Here is a 20,622-nt window from a genome sequence, read left to right on the forward strand (position 1 = left end):
CTAAGACTTGTTGGCATGTTATGACCTTAGCACATTGTTTATATGTAAAAACCTTCTGATGTGTTGATGACTTCCTTCTCTTTATCATACTTTGCCTGGTGGGGCCAGCAAGTGAGTCAATCAGATGTTCAACAGGCTTCCCACTAGTTTTCCCAGAGTCTCCTTAGCAGGGTGCTGCTCATAGATATCTGTTTTCTTGACCTTGCACTGCACTTCAACCATGGCCACACCTGCTTAACCTATAGCATGCGATCAAAAAAGTGCTATACATCATGTTGCTCCAAACTCGTGTAACATGTGCTACAAGGCCTTGAGGAACACCCTCATTTATTTACGCCCTCATCATACTGTATGAAGCTTCGCATGATAAGTGCGACAATTAACATCTGCTGGGTTTTCAGTGTTATTCCTGTCCAGCTTGCTAAAAGCTATCCTGAGTGTTTCAAAAAGCAAACGACCGCTGCTAGACAAGAAATACTTAAAACAAGGGTCGCTATAACCACATATGTCACACGAAATGAAGGCCACTGAGTATACAGGCCGTTTACTTCATATCCGACAAGCTTGGTTCTCCCTTTGCTAGTGAGTGAACTCAACTTGCCCCGAATACATGGCCTGTGACAAACTATGTGCCAGATGCTGTGTCCCCTGCAAAGCTGAAGATGTGTATGAGATCCTGACACCCTGCAGCGGCTTTTACACTGGGCAACCAGGCTACTATAAGAACGACTGCCTTTACTAATATGGTAATAACATGAAAACTGGCAGAAATTTGGCTATTCATTGGACCCAACTGCAGGTGCAAGCCACCCTTCCACCAGATGTGTGTTGTTCACAGAAACTGGAGCTATACAAATGCAGATAAAAACAATGATGTTTGAAAGTAGTAGAGCTGCACTATATTCTGCACAAGCAGTGCTATCTGCAGCGCTGGTACCTTATAGCCACAATTCATGGCTGCACCACCATGCAAAGGCACTATTCTTGAATTATTTACTTCTATGATATTTATGGTGGCCATATATTGCAATTACATATCATCCACGTTGTGTGCAATATGGTTAAATGTCAATTATGATAGCCATTCCTAATCTGAAATGCAACAAAAGAGCAAATATAGGCAACAAATTGCAATTCAAAGAGACAAAAGGCAACCAGTGCACAGGATAAGTGACAGACTTCCTTTTATTGAAAAAGAAACGTGACATGCGTCATGCCACCACCAGTGGGTAGCAATCTTTCAAGCTTAGGTGATAGAGGCAAAACTTAGCAAAATGCTACAATCACGCTGTAAAACGGCCTTGGACACAAAAAAACAGACATCATATTGTACAGAATGAAAGGGCAAGACTTCATCTAAGAACAGTCTATGGCACCACATACTTGAAATGGTGTAAAAAATGTTGACATGCCCTACCCATAAAGAAAAAGCAACAAACACAGAAAACATGCCTTCAAATGCAATGTGCAGAGTCTGAAACCAAGAAAAAACAACCCGAAAAAGGTTTCGCTAAGTCTTTCAATGATTAAAATTGTCAAACTGTATCATCACTTCTTAATGAACCTGCACAGCTGAAAAGGAAGGAAGGAAAGCTCAATAGCAGGGCTGCAGAAAATGTCACCGAATAAATATACTTTGCTTACTAACGATACCTGTGGTTTAGTTGTGATCTGTGTATAAACTAATTGTCTATAAACTTTTCTTGTTTAGAATGGCTGAGCGGATAGGGAAAAAATGACCATAAGAGCACCAGGTGTATGCATAGTCTACGCACAAAAAGCCACTGCTTTCTTACTTTTTTTTCTCTGTATTACTATTCATGAGTATTTAGGTGCCTTATTAGCACTGCTAACATCCCACTGCAAAACACAAAATTGGGCAAGTTCTGGCATAAAGAAAATTGCAGTTTCACTCATAATGTGAAACAATGATGCAGTAGCTGGTGAAATATGCACAGGAAGCTTACTTCATGCAGTGTTTGCTGAAGTGGACACTTGTCAATGCAAATCGGTAATCTCCTTAAAAAAGTAAAATAAGTAAGAGTCCTATTTATTTGTGGCAGTTGTGTCTCAGTGTTGAAGTGGAAAGACTTGGCTTTTCTTCCTCCTCTTTCATACCCGGACTTAGCCACTGATCTACACCAAAACAACCCTTTAGCTTCTTACTGCTGAATTCTTTTTCGTTTTCTCAAATCTATATTTGGGCTACGCATTGCTATGTCTCGCGCTTTGCTTGAGGAAAGCAAGACACCAACAGCTCCATCCAGTAAATCTGAGAAGCCAAGCACTAGAAGAAGATTAATGAAGCAGATGCACCCAATCATTGTCATCACATGCAAGAAGAAAACTTAACATAGGACTGCCTTCACAAGTGGGAAGGTGATGTGTAAGAACTTGAAGGTGTGGATGCCAGCTCTATATACAGTACGCAGACATTGAGCAGGTGTTAGCCAATCTAGGCACCTGTTGGCTAGATCACGCTCTCCGGGATCAGTATTCACCACGACTGTACCTTCAGCAGAGTGGCTGAAATCTAGAATTGTGGACTGCCACTCTTTTGATCGTATGTTTGAATCCTCGCAGCACAACGAGAACTTTATTTGCAATATTCTAGCAAGAAATTCGGGAATTCCAGTGACAACACCAGTAGACATCAGAACAACCAGGGGAGTTAGCCCATAGCAGCTATTGCTGTAAAAAAGAAGACTGGCATAAGCACAAGAATTGAGATGGGCATACTACATGCCTTTGTTCTGGTAGTGGTCCACTACTTTGGTGCTACAGTTAATGATCTGCACTGTCACTGGACATAATAAGAGTTCTTTAATTATACACTAGCGCACCCGCACCTCTCAGGTCACCTAAGTGGACATACTATGCTGGCTGATAACGGCCCCCTCCCAGTTCTAGTATGCTTCACCGCGAAACTAAGCTGTACTGCGGCGAAGAAGCCGTACATTTGTATTGAGTGAATAAACAAATGGTTTTTACAACAGTACAGAAATAAACGCGCACCATGCATCATTCTACCACACGAAAGAGCGTCGCAACATACGGTAGCTGATTCACACAGGCCGTGTAGCCCACTTATCAGTCGTAAAGGGTATTATCGGTAATTCAAAATTTCAGACACACATATGTGTTTACGTTCGCACTCCTTGCGTAATAAGACTCCCAGAACTTCCACAATAGAACGTAATTTACAACACACAAACGCAAAGAACACTATATGTCTCGTTTTCAACTCGGCCGTCATGCAAATAATATATAGCGCGGAAAAACGTGAACATGCTGTGTGTTAGCGTCGTAAACTTCATACTAGGCAAGAAGCTAGTACACCACAATCCCGCGACAGCCGCTAATGAGACCAAGACGGGAGCACATGTCTGTGAACGAAAACCCTAAGCCACTCTGCTCCTCCGCCACCCCCGCTGCACGGCTGCACCACTCGTTTCAAGCACAGCACACCAAACACACATTCAGCGCTGAACAGTGGGAGGTCGACGCAGTTGCATTTACATGACTTGCAGCGAGCAGCACATCCCTCGATGTCCGTTCAGCAAAGTCGGACACGGCGACGCCACATCGCGGTTCGCAGAACTTCGCTGCCGAGGCGCTAGGCCACTTCGATATTTCAATTGTCACCACCGCCGGGTTCTCAAGAAAGCACGGGTCACACAACGCAGATTCTGTAGTGTCAGAGCTCATCGAGGCCAAAGCCGCATTGCCGCACCGCCACTATTCACGGCTTTCCGCCAAGTACACAGAACCTACAACCAACACACAAGCAACGCACGCACGATTACATGAGCAACGTTGAATAACGCGCGGTCCAGAGAACTATCACGCCGAGGACGAACACGCTCGGCGCCAGCATCGCGCCTTCTCAAAAATCCCTAAACGATGCTGTCCCTAGGCACCTAGGATCAGGTCACGTGAGGGATTTTTGTACGACAAATAGACGCACGCGTCATGGCCGGCGGACAAGCGCTGCTACATCACGCTCCCTCTCCGCTCGGGCAACGGGCGACTCGTCTGCAACGCGTCATAGGCTGGCAACAAATGGAGCGTGGTGCGCGAGCACGGTCCAAAAGGCTACAGCGCTGTCTCTCGGCTTGCGCGAGTTGCGCTTCGCCTGAACTGAAGCTATACAGGCGAGAGCGATGCACTAAGGCGAAGGGATACGGCGCTGCAGTTTGACATATTGCCAGTTGCTACGGTTCCAGCCCACAGCCTTATAAGAGCGAACCACAGTGATTGTGAAAGGAAAGATCGAGACCAACACAGATCATGGAGCTCTCGTCAACACGGAGCACAATGTAAGACAAGCAGACGACACTTGCTGCGTGCCGGATCCAAGTCTGAAGAGTAGTGATAAATTGTGCTTGTGCATTCTCTTTCTGGTACTTTTCATACAGAAACTAATTAACAGTTTCCACCATTACGAACAACATCTGTTTGCCATAAAGTTGGAAAATTTTCTCATGATGTGCCCTGGGAAGCCAATCGGATATCTGGCCTTACAGGCGTCACATGGTCACCCCGCGTTACATGGTCAGGGGCGGTTGAAAACTCAGACGAGTGGCGTGCTTCAATCTGTCGCCACAAATATATTTAAAACCTCGTAACAAATTGCAGGCTTTACGCGCAGCACTTAGATGTGTCAGTTATTGATCAGAAGGACCTACCCTGATGGCTAAGTATGTTTGTACAATAGCAACACAATCATTTCAGGCTCCCTTTAATAGATTGCCTTCGAACGTGCCCCGCGATACTCGGTTCCGCGATAGCACGGGCCTTTTGTATCGCTGCTGCCTTTGTCTCCACGGTCAGAGTCCACCCACTACTAAAATGGGCGAAAGAACAAAGAAAGCTATTCGCTTTAAAATCGATGTACGAACAACTGCACAAAAAAGGTGCAATTTCACACGAAGAGCGAAGCACTGAATGCTATAGCAAGGCTTAGCGTAGAGATTGTCTCGGACGAGGTTATAACTACACGCGAGGCCAACTAATGTGGACGTGACATAAGCGAAGTGCGCCGATATTCCTGGCACCCATAAAAGCTTTAACACGCTCTGTATTGCGTCCGCTCCACCGCAGTTCTTGTAAAGAGCCACGCCAATAAAATTACATCAATTTCAGGTTTGCCCATTGATATGGTATTTATTACGATTCTATTACTATTATTTATTATGCCTCAGAAGATTTTAGGATGAAAGGCATGCGCAGCGAATGCCATGTTTCTTTATATTCGTTTGTGACAGTCATTCTCAAACTTCTGAGCAATAATTTAGTGGAGAACATAGGCTCAGGTATGAGAAACTTATTGTGTTTCAATACTGTATCAACATAATCCGCATATACGGCATGCATAAACATGTAGGGTACATATGCCTAAATATATGCGGAGCCTCACAGCAATGCCGACAACGAGAAGAGTATGAAAATTCGCGTGGTGTTTCCATATAATTGTTATCACAGTGAAATTGGTTGCTTCTTGACTAAACCAACTGTAGCGTGGTCTTCACCACTGAAGCGCAGTCGTCATCGCCGTCGACACGCCGCTGGCTCCTGAACCACCTATTTTCACCCCACACCACGCACTCACGTTCTTGCCCGCCGGCACAACGCGGCGCCGGCTTTTATACGGTACGTACGGGATGACGCGCCCGACACCCCGCCGCCTTTCCGCACAGAGTTCGCAAAGTGGCTGCTGCCTTCACCAGCCGCCCTCGTGGCTGTGCGAGGCAGCACCCCGAGTGCACTCTCCTGCATTGGCCGCGGCCTCTTTCGCGCACGGCAGCGCCATGACGACCGGTGTGTGCTAAGAGTTGTGTCTGCTACCATCGAGGCGGGGTTCTTGTGTTGGCCAACGCCGCGTCGCCCTGCGAGGTTTTGTCGTGGAGTGGCACTACGTTTCCACGTCACGTCCTTCAACCACTAGATGGAACACAGGGCGGCCCGCTTGAGCTTTCTTCAGTTGTTCCCAGAGCACTCGCCATCTGAAGCGTCATCTTCGTCCATCGCCGCACCTCCTCATCGCGTGCAATCACGAGCGTTGCGTATCTCCCATGGCTTGAGAATTAGAATGCGCTCAGTTCGCGGCTGCGCTCGACTGCACATTCTTCATTCACGGTCCTGTTCACCTTCACTTTCCGCAATAAGTGTTGGGACGGGCGACAAGCCTTGTCGCCCACCGTCACGTCGTGATTACGCCAACCAATCGCGACAAATGTGGTTGCGTTGCCTTTGGGACTCTCCGGTGTGAATGCTCCCGATAACAAAAATATGAGGCTGCCGATATCCGGAACAGAGTAACCAAAACCATAGCCTCATATGTACACTCTGTGTCTGGTGGAGGCGCTGCTTAGGATGAAAGTCATGATATTGTGAGCAGGGTAATAACAAGCCTTGACATCGCGCTATCGCGCACCACGATGGACCATTGGCGGTGGAAAGCAAGATATATATGTACTCAAGAAAAATTGTGTTCGTTTGTGGTAATATTAGGTTTAGCAGTTGATTTCCTTTCGAAACGCAACAATAAACAAAAAAATCCGTATTGAGGCGAAACCTTGAGTGGTTCGGTGCAATTGCTCATGCCCGAAACAGTCGTCGTCTAGTCCAGTGATATAAAAGATATAATACAAAATATATGGTCATCACGGTTCGCTCATACCCGCGTAAGCAAGCAAAGATGCACCGGCTGAATGTGTATGAAGAAACGAAAGAAAGACGGAACGAAGAAAAGAAACAACAAAAGAGAGAGCGAACGAACGAATAAAAGAAAGAAGAAAGAGAGAATGAAAGAAATAAGCGCGGACAGAAACAGAGAACGAAATAACCTTTAGGTAGTGCATTAGTGCTGGCACGTGTCCTTGAGGAGGTCGACCTACAGTACCATACGTTTACTTCACACGGCGGCTTGTTATGTCTCGCAAGAAGCCTGGCCCCTTCTTTCGTATAACTTAATGCATGACCACATGTGTAGCAGGTTCTCACCTTCACGTGCTATAGGCGTGTAAGGTGATGCCGGTTTTTGTCGTTGGGCGCCACCAGTGTTTTATTAATGCACACGTTTCGTTTTTCGCGTTTTTTTTTCAACAGCGAGCACCAAAAATGTAAAAAGTTCCCTCGAGAGAACGGTACATAAGTGGTGCCAACGCCATACTTCTAACGACGGCAGCTTCTCATTCGTTCGCTCCTCATAGGCACATAATATACAAGAGGCTATATGGCGAAAAATATGCCTTGCTGCTGTAGGCGCTATCGGTGAGCCCACTTCAGGCGGTATTCAAAGCAAATCAGTGTAGCTACAACTTCGTAGGAGATTTATTTAATGGGCGTATCTCTACAAAGAAAGGCATCACTTTACTTCAAATTACGTAGGCCTGAAATTTTCAATCAAGTGGTGCTGATTCTATCATATTGTTACGTGTGGAAAGACACAAAGGAAAGATGCTATTTACACACTATTTACATTGGAGCCAGGCAGACAGGCTGACACTTGCTCGTGCCAAGGGCACCGACCAACTTCTTCGTCGTTCTCGCTTCGGCTCGTCTTTTGAGCATCGCTTGATGATATCGTAATATTAACCCCCGGTGGCAAAAGCACCGTCACGGTGCTGGCAAATATCCAAGGTGCATGGAGAGTTGTAGGGCTTGAGTCGGGCAACGCGGACAATGTCACTGGTTGTCACAGCGGAGGACGTAGTGGGCGTGGCTAGAACGATTTCATAGGTGACATCGGTCACTTTGCGTATCACGCGATATGGGCCTGTGCAACAGGAAAGCAGTTTTTTATCAAAGGCCGACTTTACGCGATGGTGACCAAAGTAACACGAGGGTGCCGGGCACAAAATTGACATCACATGACAGAGGTCGTAGCGTTGTTTCTGCTTGTCTTGAGACACTTGTAGACGAGCGCGCGCAAGTTGGCGAGCATGGTCAGCATGGGCGATTGCGTCACGGGCATAATCGCTAGGTGAAGCTGTGGCGGACGGCATCACAGTGTCCAGTGGTAACCTCGGTTCACGGCCGTACAAGAGGTAAGACGGGGAAAAGCCAGCAGTTTCGAGACCGGAAGAGTTGTATGCAAAGGTAATGTAAGGTAGAGCCAGGTCACAGTCATGGTGGTCGTCTGAAATGTATTTGTATAGCATGTCTGTAAGGGTGCGCTTCAAACGCTCAGCGAGGCCGTTCGTGTGGGGGTGGTAGGAGATGGTAAATTTATGCTGTATTGAGAAGCACGCATGATGTCGTCAATGACTTTGGCCAAAATGGTGCGGCCGCGGTCTGTAAGCAATTGGCGCGGAGCACCATGCATCAAAATGATATCATGTAGGAGGAAGTCCGCAACATCAGTTGCGCAACTGGTCGGAAGAGCACGGGTTACGGCGTGGCGGGTCGCGTATTCCGCCGCGACTGCAACCCACTTGTTTCCTGATGTAGATTCCGGAAATGGGCCGAGAAGGTCCAAGCCGACACGATGGAAGGGCTCGGCGGCGATGTCGAGCGGCTGCAGGTAACCAGCGGGGAGCTGGGAAGGCTTCTTGCGTCGTTGGCAAAGTTCACAAGCGGCGACGTAACGTCGTACGGAACGGGCAAGGCACGTCTAGAAAAAACGGCGACGTACACGGTCATAGGTTCGAGATACGCCAAGGTGTCCTACCATTGGTGTGTCGTGAAGGTCTTCTAGAACGGTGGAGCGGAGGTGTTCAGGTATTACAAGCAGGAACTCAGAGCCGCCCGAATGAAGATTACGACGGTACAGAGTACCGTCGCGGGGGACGAAGAGGCGTAGAGTAGCGTCGGCCAGAGAGTGTGCAAAACGGTAGATGAGTGCTCTGATGTAGGCGTCACGGCGTTGCTCGTCGGCGAACTGAAGCAGCTGGGACACAGAAAATACGCAAGAAGCCCTGGCAATATGGGAGGAGTCAGAGTCGTCAACAGGGTAACGCGAGAAACTGTCAGCGTCTTGGTGCAGGCGGCCAGACTTGCACACCGCGGAATATGAAAATTCCTGTAGCCTCAAAGCCCATCGACCAAGCCGGCCTGTAGGATCTTTTAGCGATGAGAGCCAGCAGAGAGCATGATGGTCAGTGACTACGGAAAAAGGGCGATCGTAAAGGTAAGGACGGAACTTCGCAACAACCCAGTCAACAGCAAGGCATTCGCGTTCCGTAATGGAATAGTTGCGCTCCGATGCGGCTAGGAGGCGGCTCGCATAAGCAATAACGCGATCCTTGCCACGTTGATGCTGGGCTAAGACGGCACCTACGTCATGACCGCTGGCATCAGTACGTAATTCTGTAGGGCCATCAGGATTGAAGTGGGCGAGAATGGGTGGTGAGGTTAGAAGAGTGACGAGACGAGAGAAGGCGGCGTCTTCTGCAGTACCCGACGAGAATTGTACGCCTTTCTTCAAAAGATTAGTTAGAGGCCTAGCAATTGTCGTAAAATCTGGAACAAAACGACGAAAGTACGAGCACAGCCCTACAATACTTCGAACGTCTGCGGCTCTCTTCGGAATCGGAAACTCTCGGACAGCGCGAGTTTTGTGGGATCAGGCTGTACTCCGGAAGCGTTAACGAGATTGCCCACAAGAGTAATTTGTCGATGGCCAAAATGACATTTGGACGAGTTAAGCTGCAGCTTCGCCTTTCGAAATACATCAAGTATAGTTGTGAGACGCTCAAGATGAATGTCGAATGTTGGCGAGAAGACGATGACGTCGTCGAGGTAGCAAAGGCATGTGGAGCATATGAAACCTTGGAGCAAGGAGTCCATCATACGCTCAAAGGTGGCAGGGGCGTTGCATAATCCAAACGGCATTACTTTAAATTGGTATAGGCCATCAGGTGTGATGAACGCGGTTTTTTCTCTGTCCATATCGTCAACAGCATTCTGCCAATATCCCGAACGAAGATCAATAGCAATCAATAGCGAAGATCAATAGCCGTAGCTTTTCTTTGAAATTGTCCCAACTGGTTATTTCGTCATCATGCGTTTGGTGCCACACGCGTGGGGTGCTGCCGAGATCAACGATGATATTGGCGGGCATGATCGTTGGGTCCCACCAGTTATTAGCACTGGCATGTTCATAAAGCCTGATCCAGTCGTCGACATCTTATCCCTCCAGGCCAGAGAACACACCTGGGTCACGATGTGGGACAACATTGAAGACTGGAGCAGTCGGACAAGCCGAAGCCGTTGCAGAGCGGGCTCGTCACTGGGAGGCATGGTGACAAGCTCGGTGTACCGACCACTTCGGAGTTCCGTGGTGAGGACGGGGATCGCTGACCTCCACCAGAAATGTTAGGTGTGGAAAGACACAGACGAAAGATGGTATTTGCACACTATTTACACCTGAGCCCGGCAGCCAGGCTGACACTCGCTCGTGCCAAGGTATGGTATGGTATGGTATTCCTTATGCGATGGCGCACACCCACTGTAGGGGATCGGCCAAGATTTGGATGAAATTAGGCTATCTTTATTAAAAACTGAAAATGGTAAAGCTAACTGGAGGAAATGAACAAAAATAAAATCTTTAAGAATTCAAGACAATCTCTTTGTAGCAATTATAAAATCCCCCACGGTTGAGCAAATATCCCTGTTGCACTGTCCGAGAGAAGAGGCTCCTAGAGAAAGGATATTTATAATTGAAAAGCTCAAACCAAGCTGTGTAAATCTTAATTCTAGATTTTTCTTAAAGAAGTGAAACGGCGGCAGAATAAGAAAAAATGATCTATTGTTTCATCTTCTCCACAGACTGGGCACAGAGGGGAGAGCAGCAGACCAGCCCTGTGACGATAGAAGCTTAATTTTGGTATTCGACAACGTAATCGGGTAAAGATGACTTCAGTTTTTCTGGTGTGAAAAGAATTTTTAGGCCAAGGGCCAAGGAAGTGTCGATATTCTGAAAAATTTGCTACAGCTGGGTTCAAAAAGTTTTGAGTAATTGTATATCTCCTGAATCTAGTAGTCGTCAGGTAAGCTATTGTAGGAAGTAATGGTAATACAGGGCCACTGAGGGCCGCTCTAAGGCCACCGACCAACTTCTTCGTCGTTCTCGCTTCGGCTCGTCTCTTGAGCATCGCTCGATCGTATCGTAATAACGCCCCCCCCCCCATTATATGCTTCTTGAAAGAAAACTGAAAACTTTTCAGCGATTGATCACCGCATCACCGCCATATCAACTGATTAACTACTGACGTCACACTCTTACAAGTACTGTTTCAGTGGCTCGTCAATTATACATTTTTTTTTGCGCACGCGATGTTTACGTGACGATATTCACGCATGGTATGAAAACAATCAACCGAACACCCGTCAAAAAGTAAATCAGTACATTTGGGCTACCAACCAGGCTTTTATAAAATACGCATACTTATTTCTGTGCTTACTAGCCACCGAACGGCAGACTGAGCAAACAACTCTCCGCTCACCCAAGTTGGTGTAACCCACTTGTCAATGTAAAAAAAAAAGATGAAAAAATACCTAGCACCCTCATGCTATAGTTAACCACCGATTGCAAGTACCGTAATTTTTTCGCTATGACACACTGTCCAAATGAAAACTATTTTTGTCCAGAAATGCACCCCGTTACTTTGCGGCACGTTTTATTATTTAGTTCACTGTGATTCTAAGATATTTTTATCTTTTGTGCATTTTTCCACCAGAGTAGAGATCAAAATGAAATGGTCAAGTTAATTGCACGTTATTTCTTAAGCGTGCTTATTTTAACGAATTAGCAATGCAGTATAAGGTAAAACTAATCATGAGGATAAATAAATCAGAGAGATTCTGAGGCAAGTTGCGATTCCATTCTTGCGTGTCTTCTTCCACGAATCCATATTTTCCCACCGAGAGTATTAGTTCCACAAAATATATTTCATTGAAACTTTGCTGCAAGCAGTGTGAGAATGCTCGAACGCAAGAGTGCATGCTATGCTCGAACTCCATTCGGTGCTTTGAAAGAGCTGACGTAAAGTTATCTTATTTGTTTCCGTTTGGGGTCATTTAACACTGTTGGCAATTACATCAGTTAGCCTTCGTACTGATTATACTTGCGTACTGGATTTTTTTTTTCATATGGTAGACTACAGGGCTCCCTAAATGAAATTTTCAGCAATACTAAAAGTGGTTTTTGCTCCCTTTCGATTGACAGCATGCAGCCGGTGTGCGTATTAAAAGAGTTGTGCTCGCATTGCTGCACTCACGGGTTGTGTCATAGTGAACGCCATTGAGAGTCGCGAAGCACGGAATCGAAGATGTGTGCGCCGGTGGTGTGCGAGGCCAACATGACAAGCCATCCCAGGTCGGCAGGCAGCTCAGCACAGTATCCAGTCTGGCATCTGGGAGAACAAAAAAGAAAAAGATCAGGAATAAAAGCGGAAAGGATGATTTGGACTTCGTGTTTTGAACATTTCAGTTGAAAATAAAGTGACCAAACAAAACTCTTTTTAGTGAGAAACGTTGATCCGACCCCCCCCCCCCCATGCCAAGAGTCTTTCTACATGAATTCAAACAAAAGGAACGTTTACAGAAGATGGATACTCGATGTTATAAACAGTGACTGAACGAGGAATGTGTCTGGAACAAATGTTTGGACAAGAAGTCCTGCCTTTTTTTTCGTTTCATCTGTCTTGATCAGGCTATGACAACAAGTTCAAGACAGGTTGACAAGCTTAGGAATTCCTCTTGTCGAAACATCGACACTAAAGACATCTCTTGTTCGATCACGGTTTGTCATGAAGCAGATAGTACAGGATGTAAGATTTAAACCCATTTCTGTGCATCTGTCAAATACGTAAGCACTCACTGGTACTCACTGCGCTCTTAATTTTATGGCTTCAAACATGCGCGTGATTGCTGTTAAATGCTTGTTATATGGTAGGCCGCGCGTTGTAATGTGAAGGTGTGGTCACTCACTGGTTATTGCTTTTTGTGCAGCAAAGTAACTCTCGATGAAATATTTTTCGCATGCCAGTATTCTATTATATTTGGTTCTAAACAAATACGAAAAGAAGAAACGCAAAATTGTGATTCTCATTTTCTTGTTTTCTCTATTTTACTTTACAAAAATGGTTAGTCACTCCTGTTGATCTTACTAAAAGAAGGTACGTGACAACTTTTGCTGGGGATATCAATGTTACATCATCTTCAAAAGGAATACAGTGAACAAGTTGTTATTCATGTGCACTTTGTCATCTTATGGAGTCACGGAGCCAGAAAGTCATAATGTACCCCTTTCATGATGTGCACTACCGACGGCAACACTATATATTGCGACACTTGCTCACTATAACATCAAACAGTCCATCAACAGCATTTTGTGAAGATATGCGTACAGTAGAAGGGGAGTAAAGAAGCTTGGTGCTGTAATTTTCGCCTATGGAAGTTCACACTCAGGCTGAGTACTTTCTTTCCTGAGTTGAGTAGAAAAGATATATCGACAGAAAAAGTGACAACTAAGCCCCATGCTTCTTTCGGAAGAATATGAAAAGGGGGCTCACAAGCTTGGTCAACTTCAGAACTCATAAAATATGGGTATTGCATAAACGCGGATCGTGCGGCCCCTATATAACAGCCAGTTATGTAAATGAGAGCACAGCCGTGAGGCTTCGCAGGTTTCCTGCTCGTTTCATTTCCACTTCAGGGGAAATTCCACTTCACTGCCTCATAATATGCCGATCGCGCTTCCGCAAATATCAGGTAATAAATATTCCTGGTGCGAGGGCATGAAGAAACCTTGCAATAAGAGTGCCGAACATGACTTAGATGTTAAGTAAAATTTTTGTTTCTTTGGAAAGAAAGAAGTGCTAAGGGCTCACAAGTGCTCTCAGCTTCTTGCTATTATGTAGTTTATCACGCCATTTTTGCCACATTCGTGAATGTAGGTTGATCAAGACTGAGCAAGAAGATGTCCCTACAACTACCTAAAAAGGTCAGTCGTCTACTTTGTTGATAATTTTTGAACTACGTGCCTTTGGAAGCTCGAGCAAGCTCGATTCATGCGAGAGCTCAACGCTGGAAGTCGTGGTTTTGAGCAAGAGTACACCGTTCCCATGGGTAACCACGTGAAGAAAGATGTGTGGCGTGTTTTAGTAAGCTGACATAATCGAATCGAAGTAAGCAGCCACCCCTTATTATTTTTTCACGTGCGGCTCTCGCCGTCACATCACCTGGACTCCCTAAGCACACAATATAAAACAAAGTATTTCGAAATTGCGGCACCTGGGCAAACCAACGAAATCGGAATCAACTTTCGAAGGAGCATTCTGACAGTAGATGCGAAAAATTGAACAATACATAAAGAGTTAAAGATTAAGCGGAATATCGGTCCACTCCTTTATTATTACTGACGAGAAGGAACCAATCAGTGGTGTGATTTACGATGTGCACCTAGGAATAAAGTATGCGGGCCTCATGAGTTCTTTAGTATATGAGTGCGCATTCTTGAGATTTACCGTTTTTGCAACTCCCGGCATATCAGTTTAATTGTTTCTGATACGCTATAGGCTTCCATAAAACCACGGTACATGTTGAGCCTGGTTGTAAAATCCATTCCGAGACCTTTTCAGTGCCGAAAGTGTGTGAAGACAGGTCAGATGCGCGCTGTGTGCAGAGGTGAAGTGACGTTCACTGTTGAGGCGAAAATCGTGACACAGCTGCACCTGTGGTGCATTTTCTTTCAAACGTCTTGCAACTGTCTGGGTTCTCACAAAGCGAGGTCCAAGAATTGCCCGAATATGCAACAACAAGCTTGAATGCTTCGAAAAAAATGGCAAGAGTCAAATCTAACCGTAAAGGGGCTGCTCAATTTCCTGGCAGCAGTAAACGACGCTCGCGAAAAAAGTGCCATCCAGCCACTTCAAAAGAACTGCATGGGGAGGCACAGGCAGCGCGACCACCTCTGCGTGTGCTTTGAGGACAGTAACCAAACCTACAGCGAATTCAAGGGCGGAGAGAGCACCGCACATATTCGTCGCCCCAGGCTTGTAGAAACAAGGAATGGAATTTGCTGGTCCATAGACTTATGGCCCTAACACCGTGCTGTAGTGGCCTTCTACGTCAAGAAGCCAAGAATGATAGGGCCTAGAAAGGCGGCGGCAGCACAGGCGAGCTGCGAGAGGGACATACTGAGAACGAACGCGTTCAGGAAATGTTGAAGCATCTGCTAGAATCAATCCGCGTGGTTCTTTGCAGTCTCCAGGCTCTGGCGACTAAGAGTAGTGATGCCGCTGATCCCAGCTCTTTGCGTACTGTAAAGTTTCTTCTTAGTGCCTATGCTGCTATCACTGAAGAAGCTTACACGTCAGCTTTCATGTGCCTTTTCCCGGAGATTCGTCTGAAGAAGTGACCGCAGACAAGATCTGGAACGCGGTGTGGGCTTTATGGGTGATATTCCTGAACGTTTATGAACAAAATGTTAGAATTGAGTTCATCTTTGTGCATCCCCCTTCGATGCCGCGATCATCTCTGATCACACCAGAGTCAACGTCCCTCTTGCCGCTATGTAATGTAGCAGTTTGGAGCGCGTAGCTAAGGCCCGCCCGCCTTTCAATTAAATTCCCTATCTCCTTTGTTTGTTCGGTACTCTTTCATGTGTCGTAATTATCCAAGTACGTTATAAAATAGGAGTGCCAAACAGTGATATTCTAGAATAAAACAATCTTCGATTACAGCGAACGCTTTGTGTTTTCTAAACAGTGAGAAATCTAAAGATGCATAGAGTTTGTTTGTGTCAAAAAGGCTTGTTTATATAATTTGGCACGTGCAAGTAATCGCGCTCACGATCAGCCATATGGTTTATTTTAATGTTACTTTTACTTCAGAAGCCCTAAATCCCTATGCTTCAAGGTCGCGTTGTGATGTACAGAAAATATCACGTGACCCAAGGAAGGTCAGAAGCAAACAAAAACATGTCGAGGCGTGTATAGGATGTGACGAATTATTAGCGAAGATAATAAATAATTGATTTGTGATTGATTTAAGGTGTATTTGGGTGAATAAAGTTGGATTAAACTTGGTTAAGGAGGGTTAGGGTAGTATAACGTGGATTAAGGTACACTAAGGCCTAATATGTTGGATGCATGTGGTTTAGGGTAGGCTCAGGTGTATTAAGGTGAATGAAGGAAGATTGAGGTGGATTAGGGTTGACTGAAGCAGATTAGGAAGATTAAGGTTAATTACAGTAGTTTTTACAAGGCTTTCGCCTTCGCATCTCTTAGGCAATAGCCCAGGACTCCCAGGACTCCCGGTAATTTTCCTTAAAGGGTCGCTTAAACAGTTTTGACGTAAGCACAGACGTAGATAGTATCTCTCGGGGACTCCTTTTTCACAGCAATTCTGTGTCAGCTAGCGCCCTGTAAAAATCACAGTTCTGACATGAGATCGAAGCAATCAATGCGATAGCAACATCTTAGAATATTACACTAAGGGTAAGACTCATAGCTGTAGTGGCAGTAGGAATTGCCGTAAACGTAAGCTGACTAAGCAAACACGCGTGGTGTAGCGTGTGTAGACACATCAACAGAGAAAACTCTATGACTGCGAGCAGCATCGGTTAGAATGCAGGGTCTTGTCGGAGTTACCCGCTTTTCTTGACCTCGTGTTCCCCAACTGCGGCCTGCTCACGGCGGACACGAGGCCTGCGTTAGGTTCGAGCCTTCAAACTGCAGGCTTTTGTTGAAGCAGCCGCTTAGCCTCAGCCTCCTCTTCCCGCTGCGCCGCGTCTGGGTGCCTCTGGCGTTGAGCTGCAGGATGCGCCACACACGCAACCGAACATTGTTTCTGAATCTGAACTAACGGAGCGGTCTTGGTGCATATGTGGGCCCGCATCGTGTCATTACGAGTATTGTTTTGCGGGAGCTTCTCGGCGGGCGTTCGGACAACACTCGCGGGCATTGCGTCACGTGAGGGACGCGATGCGTTGCTGCGGAAACAATGCTCCAACGGTTACTATTATAGCTACCATACGTTGGTTACTACATGTGGGAAAACCCTGCCACAAGCCGAAAGGGTATGTATAGTCTAGATGTAGTCTGCGTAGGCTGTTTGTCCCAGCAAGCAAAGCTGTATCCCAGCCTTGGGTGTGAGAACACAGCTTTTTCTATGCACTGTTCATGAAAACACCTTGAGATCTTCCGCCACCTAGCGTTAAAACTCTGACGCAAAGAGAAATTGTGCAGGTAATGTAAGTAATGCTCTTGGAAAAATATACTAAAACTAAAGGAATCAGTATATTTAGGTGTAATTATTGATGGAGGTGAAAGTTCGCGTTGAGTGTTCCAAAAGTGCGCCAAGCGTCTCATTGCGTTGGCTTGCAAGAGGAAAATACTTAAATGACGTATTGCATATACTGGGGCATGCGCCTGTGGCCTAATTGTTAGAGGATCAAGCTGGTGTGCTGGGGGTCCTCTCTTTGAATCCTACCGTCGGACAATTTCATGTGTGCTGATTGATTAAAGATAACGTGCTTCTTGACGACATTACCTACTTTTCCGTATCGAATATGTTTCAGATATGTTTCAGATATGTTTCGTGCGCCGATCGCGCAGAAGAGCAGTCTGCCGCCCCAGTAAAATTACATTACTTTCAGGTTTGAGTCCTGAACTGCTTCACACTTTTAACATTTAATAGCCTAAAAGAATTTAAGATAAAATGCATCTGCTGACAGGGTTAAGTTTTATGACATCTGTTTATGGGCTGCCATTGCCAAACTTATGTGGAATAATTTTGTCTGGGATGTAGTATGGACAACAGTAGGGACTGAATAGTGTGGCAATATAAACTGCATATACAACGCGTCATATAGTCTGGCATGGCATATAACATTCATATACCTGAATATATGCATAGACTCACAGCGACGGTGACGATGACCGTGAAAGTTTGCTTGGAGCGTGCATATTATTGCTATCGCAATAATAAAACAGGTACGAGCGCCTAAAAAGTGCCCTGTTCTCAAGCCGCGGCGTTTCCCTCAAGTTTGACACCGTGTGGCGATCAACATACCACCTCCTTCATGCAGGCTTGTCAGTATTGTCTAGACTTTATGTTGATTTGAAGCTAGTGTGCTCCGATGTCTCATTCGTATGCAATCTTTTTCATTAAGCATAGGCAACATGGAGCGAACCTCCACGATAAACTTCACGCAAGGGATGCAGAGGCGACCACGCGGCGGCACAACGCGGAATGTTGGTTACCTTGCGCTACACGAAACAAATGAGAGGCACACCACGCTGGGCATTCGGCACGTCGCTATACGTATCCAATGTACAATCTACAAAGCAGCTGTTAACGGTGCTAGTTTGGCCTGTTAATAGGCATATCATTATTGTTCCAATTATTATACAGAATGCATTACGAATACATACGTCGTTGTATATATCCCTAGCTGACACCAGACCTTCCCGCCATAATCATTCACTAACACTTAAAAAGTATGCATTTCGCATTGACTGCTTTAGATATTCGTTCTTTCCTCTTGCAATAAGAGAATGGCATAGCCTGGACCCCTGCATAACGACTAAGACATCGTCGCCGAAATTTGTAACCCTTGTAGAAGAATTGTTCCGCAATAAATAGATTATGCATGCCGGAAATAACACACCACTCACGTCGTTGTAGGAAATAAAATCTGTGTAAGCATTGTTTTTTCCCATGCAATTTCACCCTTTTTTGCCATATGCACTGCATCATTCATGTTTTATTTCCTTCCATATGTGTATATCTCCTTCGTGTCGATTACAAATATCATTGTCGAAATTATGTAAACCTGTTTTCATCGCTATTTGTGAGTTTATAATATATGCTCAACCTGTAAAAATCCCACTGGGATTGACAGTATCTGAACTTAAAAAAATAAAATGATATGATAATACTACATAGCATATGATAATAGCATGATATTATTTAAATACACACGCACGCTTACGACTGCCTCTATATGAGACTCTTAAGACGTATTTGTAGCCATCAGTGGTATGAATAAGCGCAACCTCCCGCTAAGATAGAAGTGCCGCTAAGTGATGTAAGAGTTGAGATGGGCTCTTTGTAGCGTTTCCTCTACTCTAGAATAACAAAAGCAGAATAGAGTTTTTTGCGGATTTCACGCAGTCTGGGAATCGATGTAAGAGAAGCTTTCTGTGTGGTTTGCTTTCATTGACAATAATTAGCGGTGATGTTGACAGCAAATGTTTCAGTTCTTCTGCGTTTAGTGCCATACGAGAGCGGTGAGTTCTTGTTGATCGTTACGTCACGTACACTGCCGCTGTTGTTCTGCGCAGTACACAGAACAAACGAGACGTGCTTGCTTGCGCCATTGTTCATAACCTCCGAGAAGGTAAACCTTCTAATTTCTTCACACGGCACATCGGATCGTGGCGGAGGCTTTAAACTGTAATCGCATTATGGGGCGTGCCGTAGTGGCGGGCTCCAGATTAATTTTCAACCCCTGCGGTTGTTTAACGGGAACCTAAATGTAAGTACACCAGCGTTTTGTATTTCGACCTCGTCGAAATGCGGCTGCTGCGGTCAGGATAGAAAGCGCGACGTCGAGCAATGCTGTATCCGCATAGCTGCCGCGGCCGGCACAGAGGTGTTGATTGCACATGCTGCCACTTCCGCACATCGCCTGGACGCTGCGGTACATTTAATGTCGCTTTTCGTGTGCACACCCTGCGTAAGTTGTCCGCTTGTCATTTTCGGGGTATTTATTTTTCAAAAATATCAGACGTACCGTACCCTACCTAGAGCTTAAATTTATCCAATTTATCGGCAATTGCTGTCGTGTCTAGTAATAGCGTTGCCTTGCCTTCTTGTGTCACCTTTCCTCCTCTCCTGCGCTACCCTCATGCATGCGAGCTGAAAGCAAAGAGTGGTAAGGCTGTTGTTTACTCGTTTCGTGAGTGCATTGGTTCTACCCATTCTCTGTATCCTCTCCATGCGTCCTCTCATACTTATGTTTACTTCCCCACTGGAGTGTTGCAAGTTGGCACAAAGGTAAGATCTGCAATCTTTCCAGTGCTTACCCACTACCACTTCGCTTCAAAGGGGAGGCTCATAGCATCCATCCATCCATCGATCCATCCATCCATCCATCCGTCCATCCATCCATCCATCCATCCATCCATCCATCCATCCATCCATCCATCCATCCATCCATCCATCCATCCATCCATCCAACTATCCACCCAACTATCCATCCATCCATCCATCCATCCATCCATCCATCCATCCATCCATCCATCCATCCAACCATCCATCCATGCTTTTGCGGGGGATCACGAATAATCGCAAACGGTCAAGAGGCTATTTTGGAGACGCCCAGGGAGCTCCAGAGGGCATTGTTTCGACGAAATTGAAAGCTCCTGACGTGTTTCTCATGTTTCTTTTCCTCTCTGCCGCGCTCCAGCTGTGTATATACACACTCTCACAACACCCGCCGCCGTTGCGTGCCAGGAAGCGACAGCAGCAGCAAGAGTGGCAGAGAAAAATTAGAAGGAAGAGGGAGAGAAATGTTTGCTTTAAAAGTAACAGCTATCGGGAATTCAACCCAGCATTTTCGATTGCGAGGCAGAGAAGGTACAGCGCTGCGCTGAGGTTTAACTC

General features: G+C 45.8%; 1 protein-coding gene across 1 annotated transcript in view; it reads right to left on the reverse strand.

Moving 5' to 3' along the window:
- Positions 1–20,622, reverse strand: part of LOC142572925 (diuretic hormone receptor-like) — a 218,389-nt gene that overhangs the window by 74,084 nt on the left and 123,683 nt on the right. The window contains exon 4 of the mRNA XM_075682382.1: positions 12,225–12,359. Coding sequence (XP_075538497.1) covers positions 12,225–12,359 — 135 coding nt within the window. The remainder of the gene's footprint in view (positions 1–12,224; positions 12,360–20,622) is intronic.

Source organism: Dermacentor variabilis, chromosome 2 (genome assembly GCF_050947875.1).
Source record: "Dermacentor variabilis isolate Ectoservices chromosome 2, ASM5094787v1, whole genome shotgun sequence".
Lineage (NCBI taxonomy): Eukaryota > Metazoa > Arthropoda > Arachnida > Ixodida > Ixodidae > Dermacentor > Dermacentor variabilis.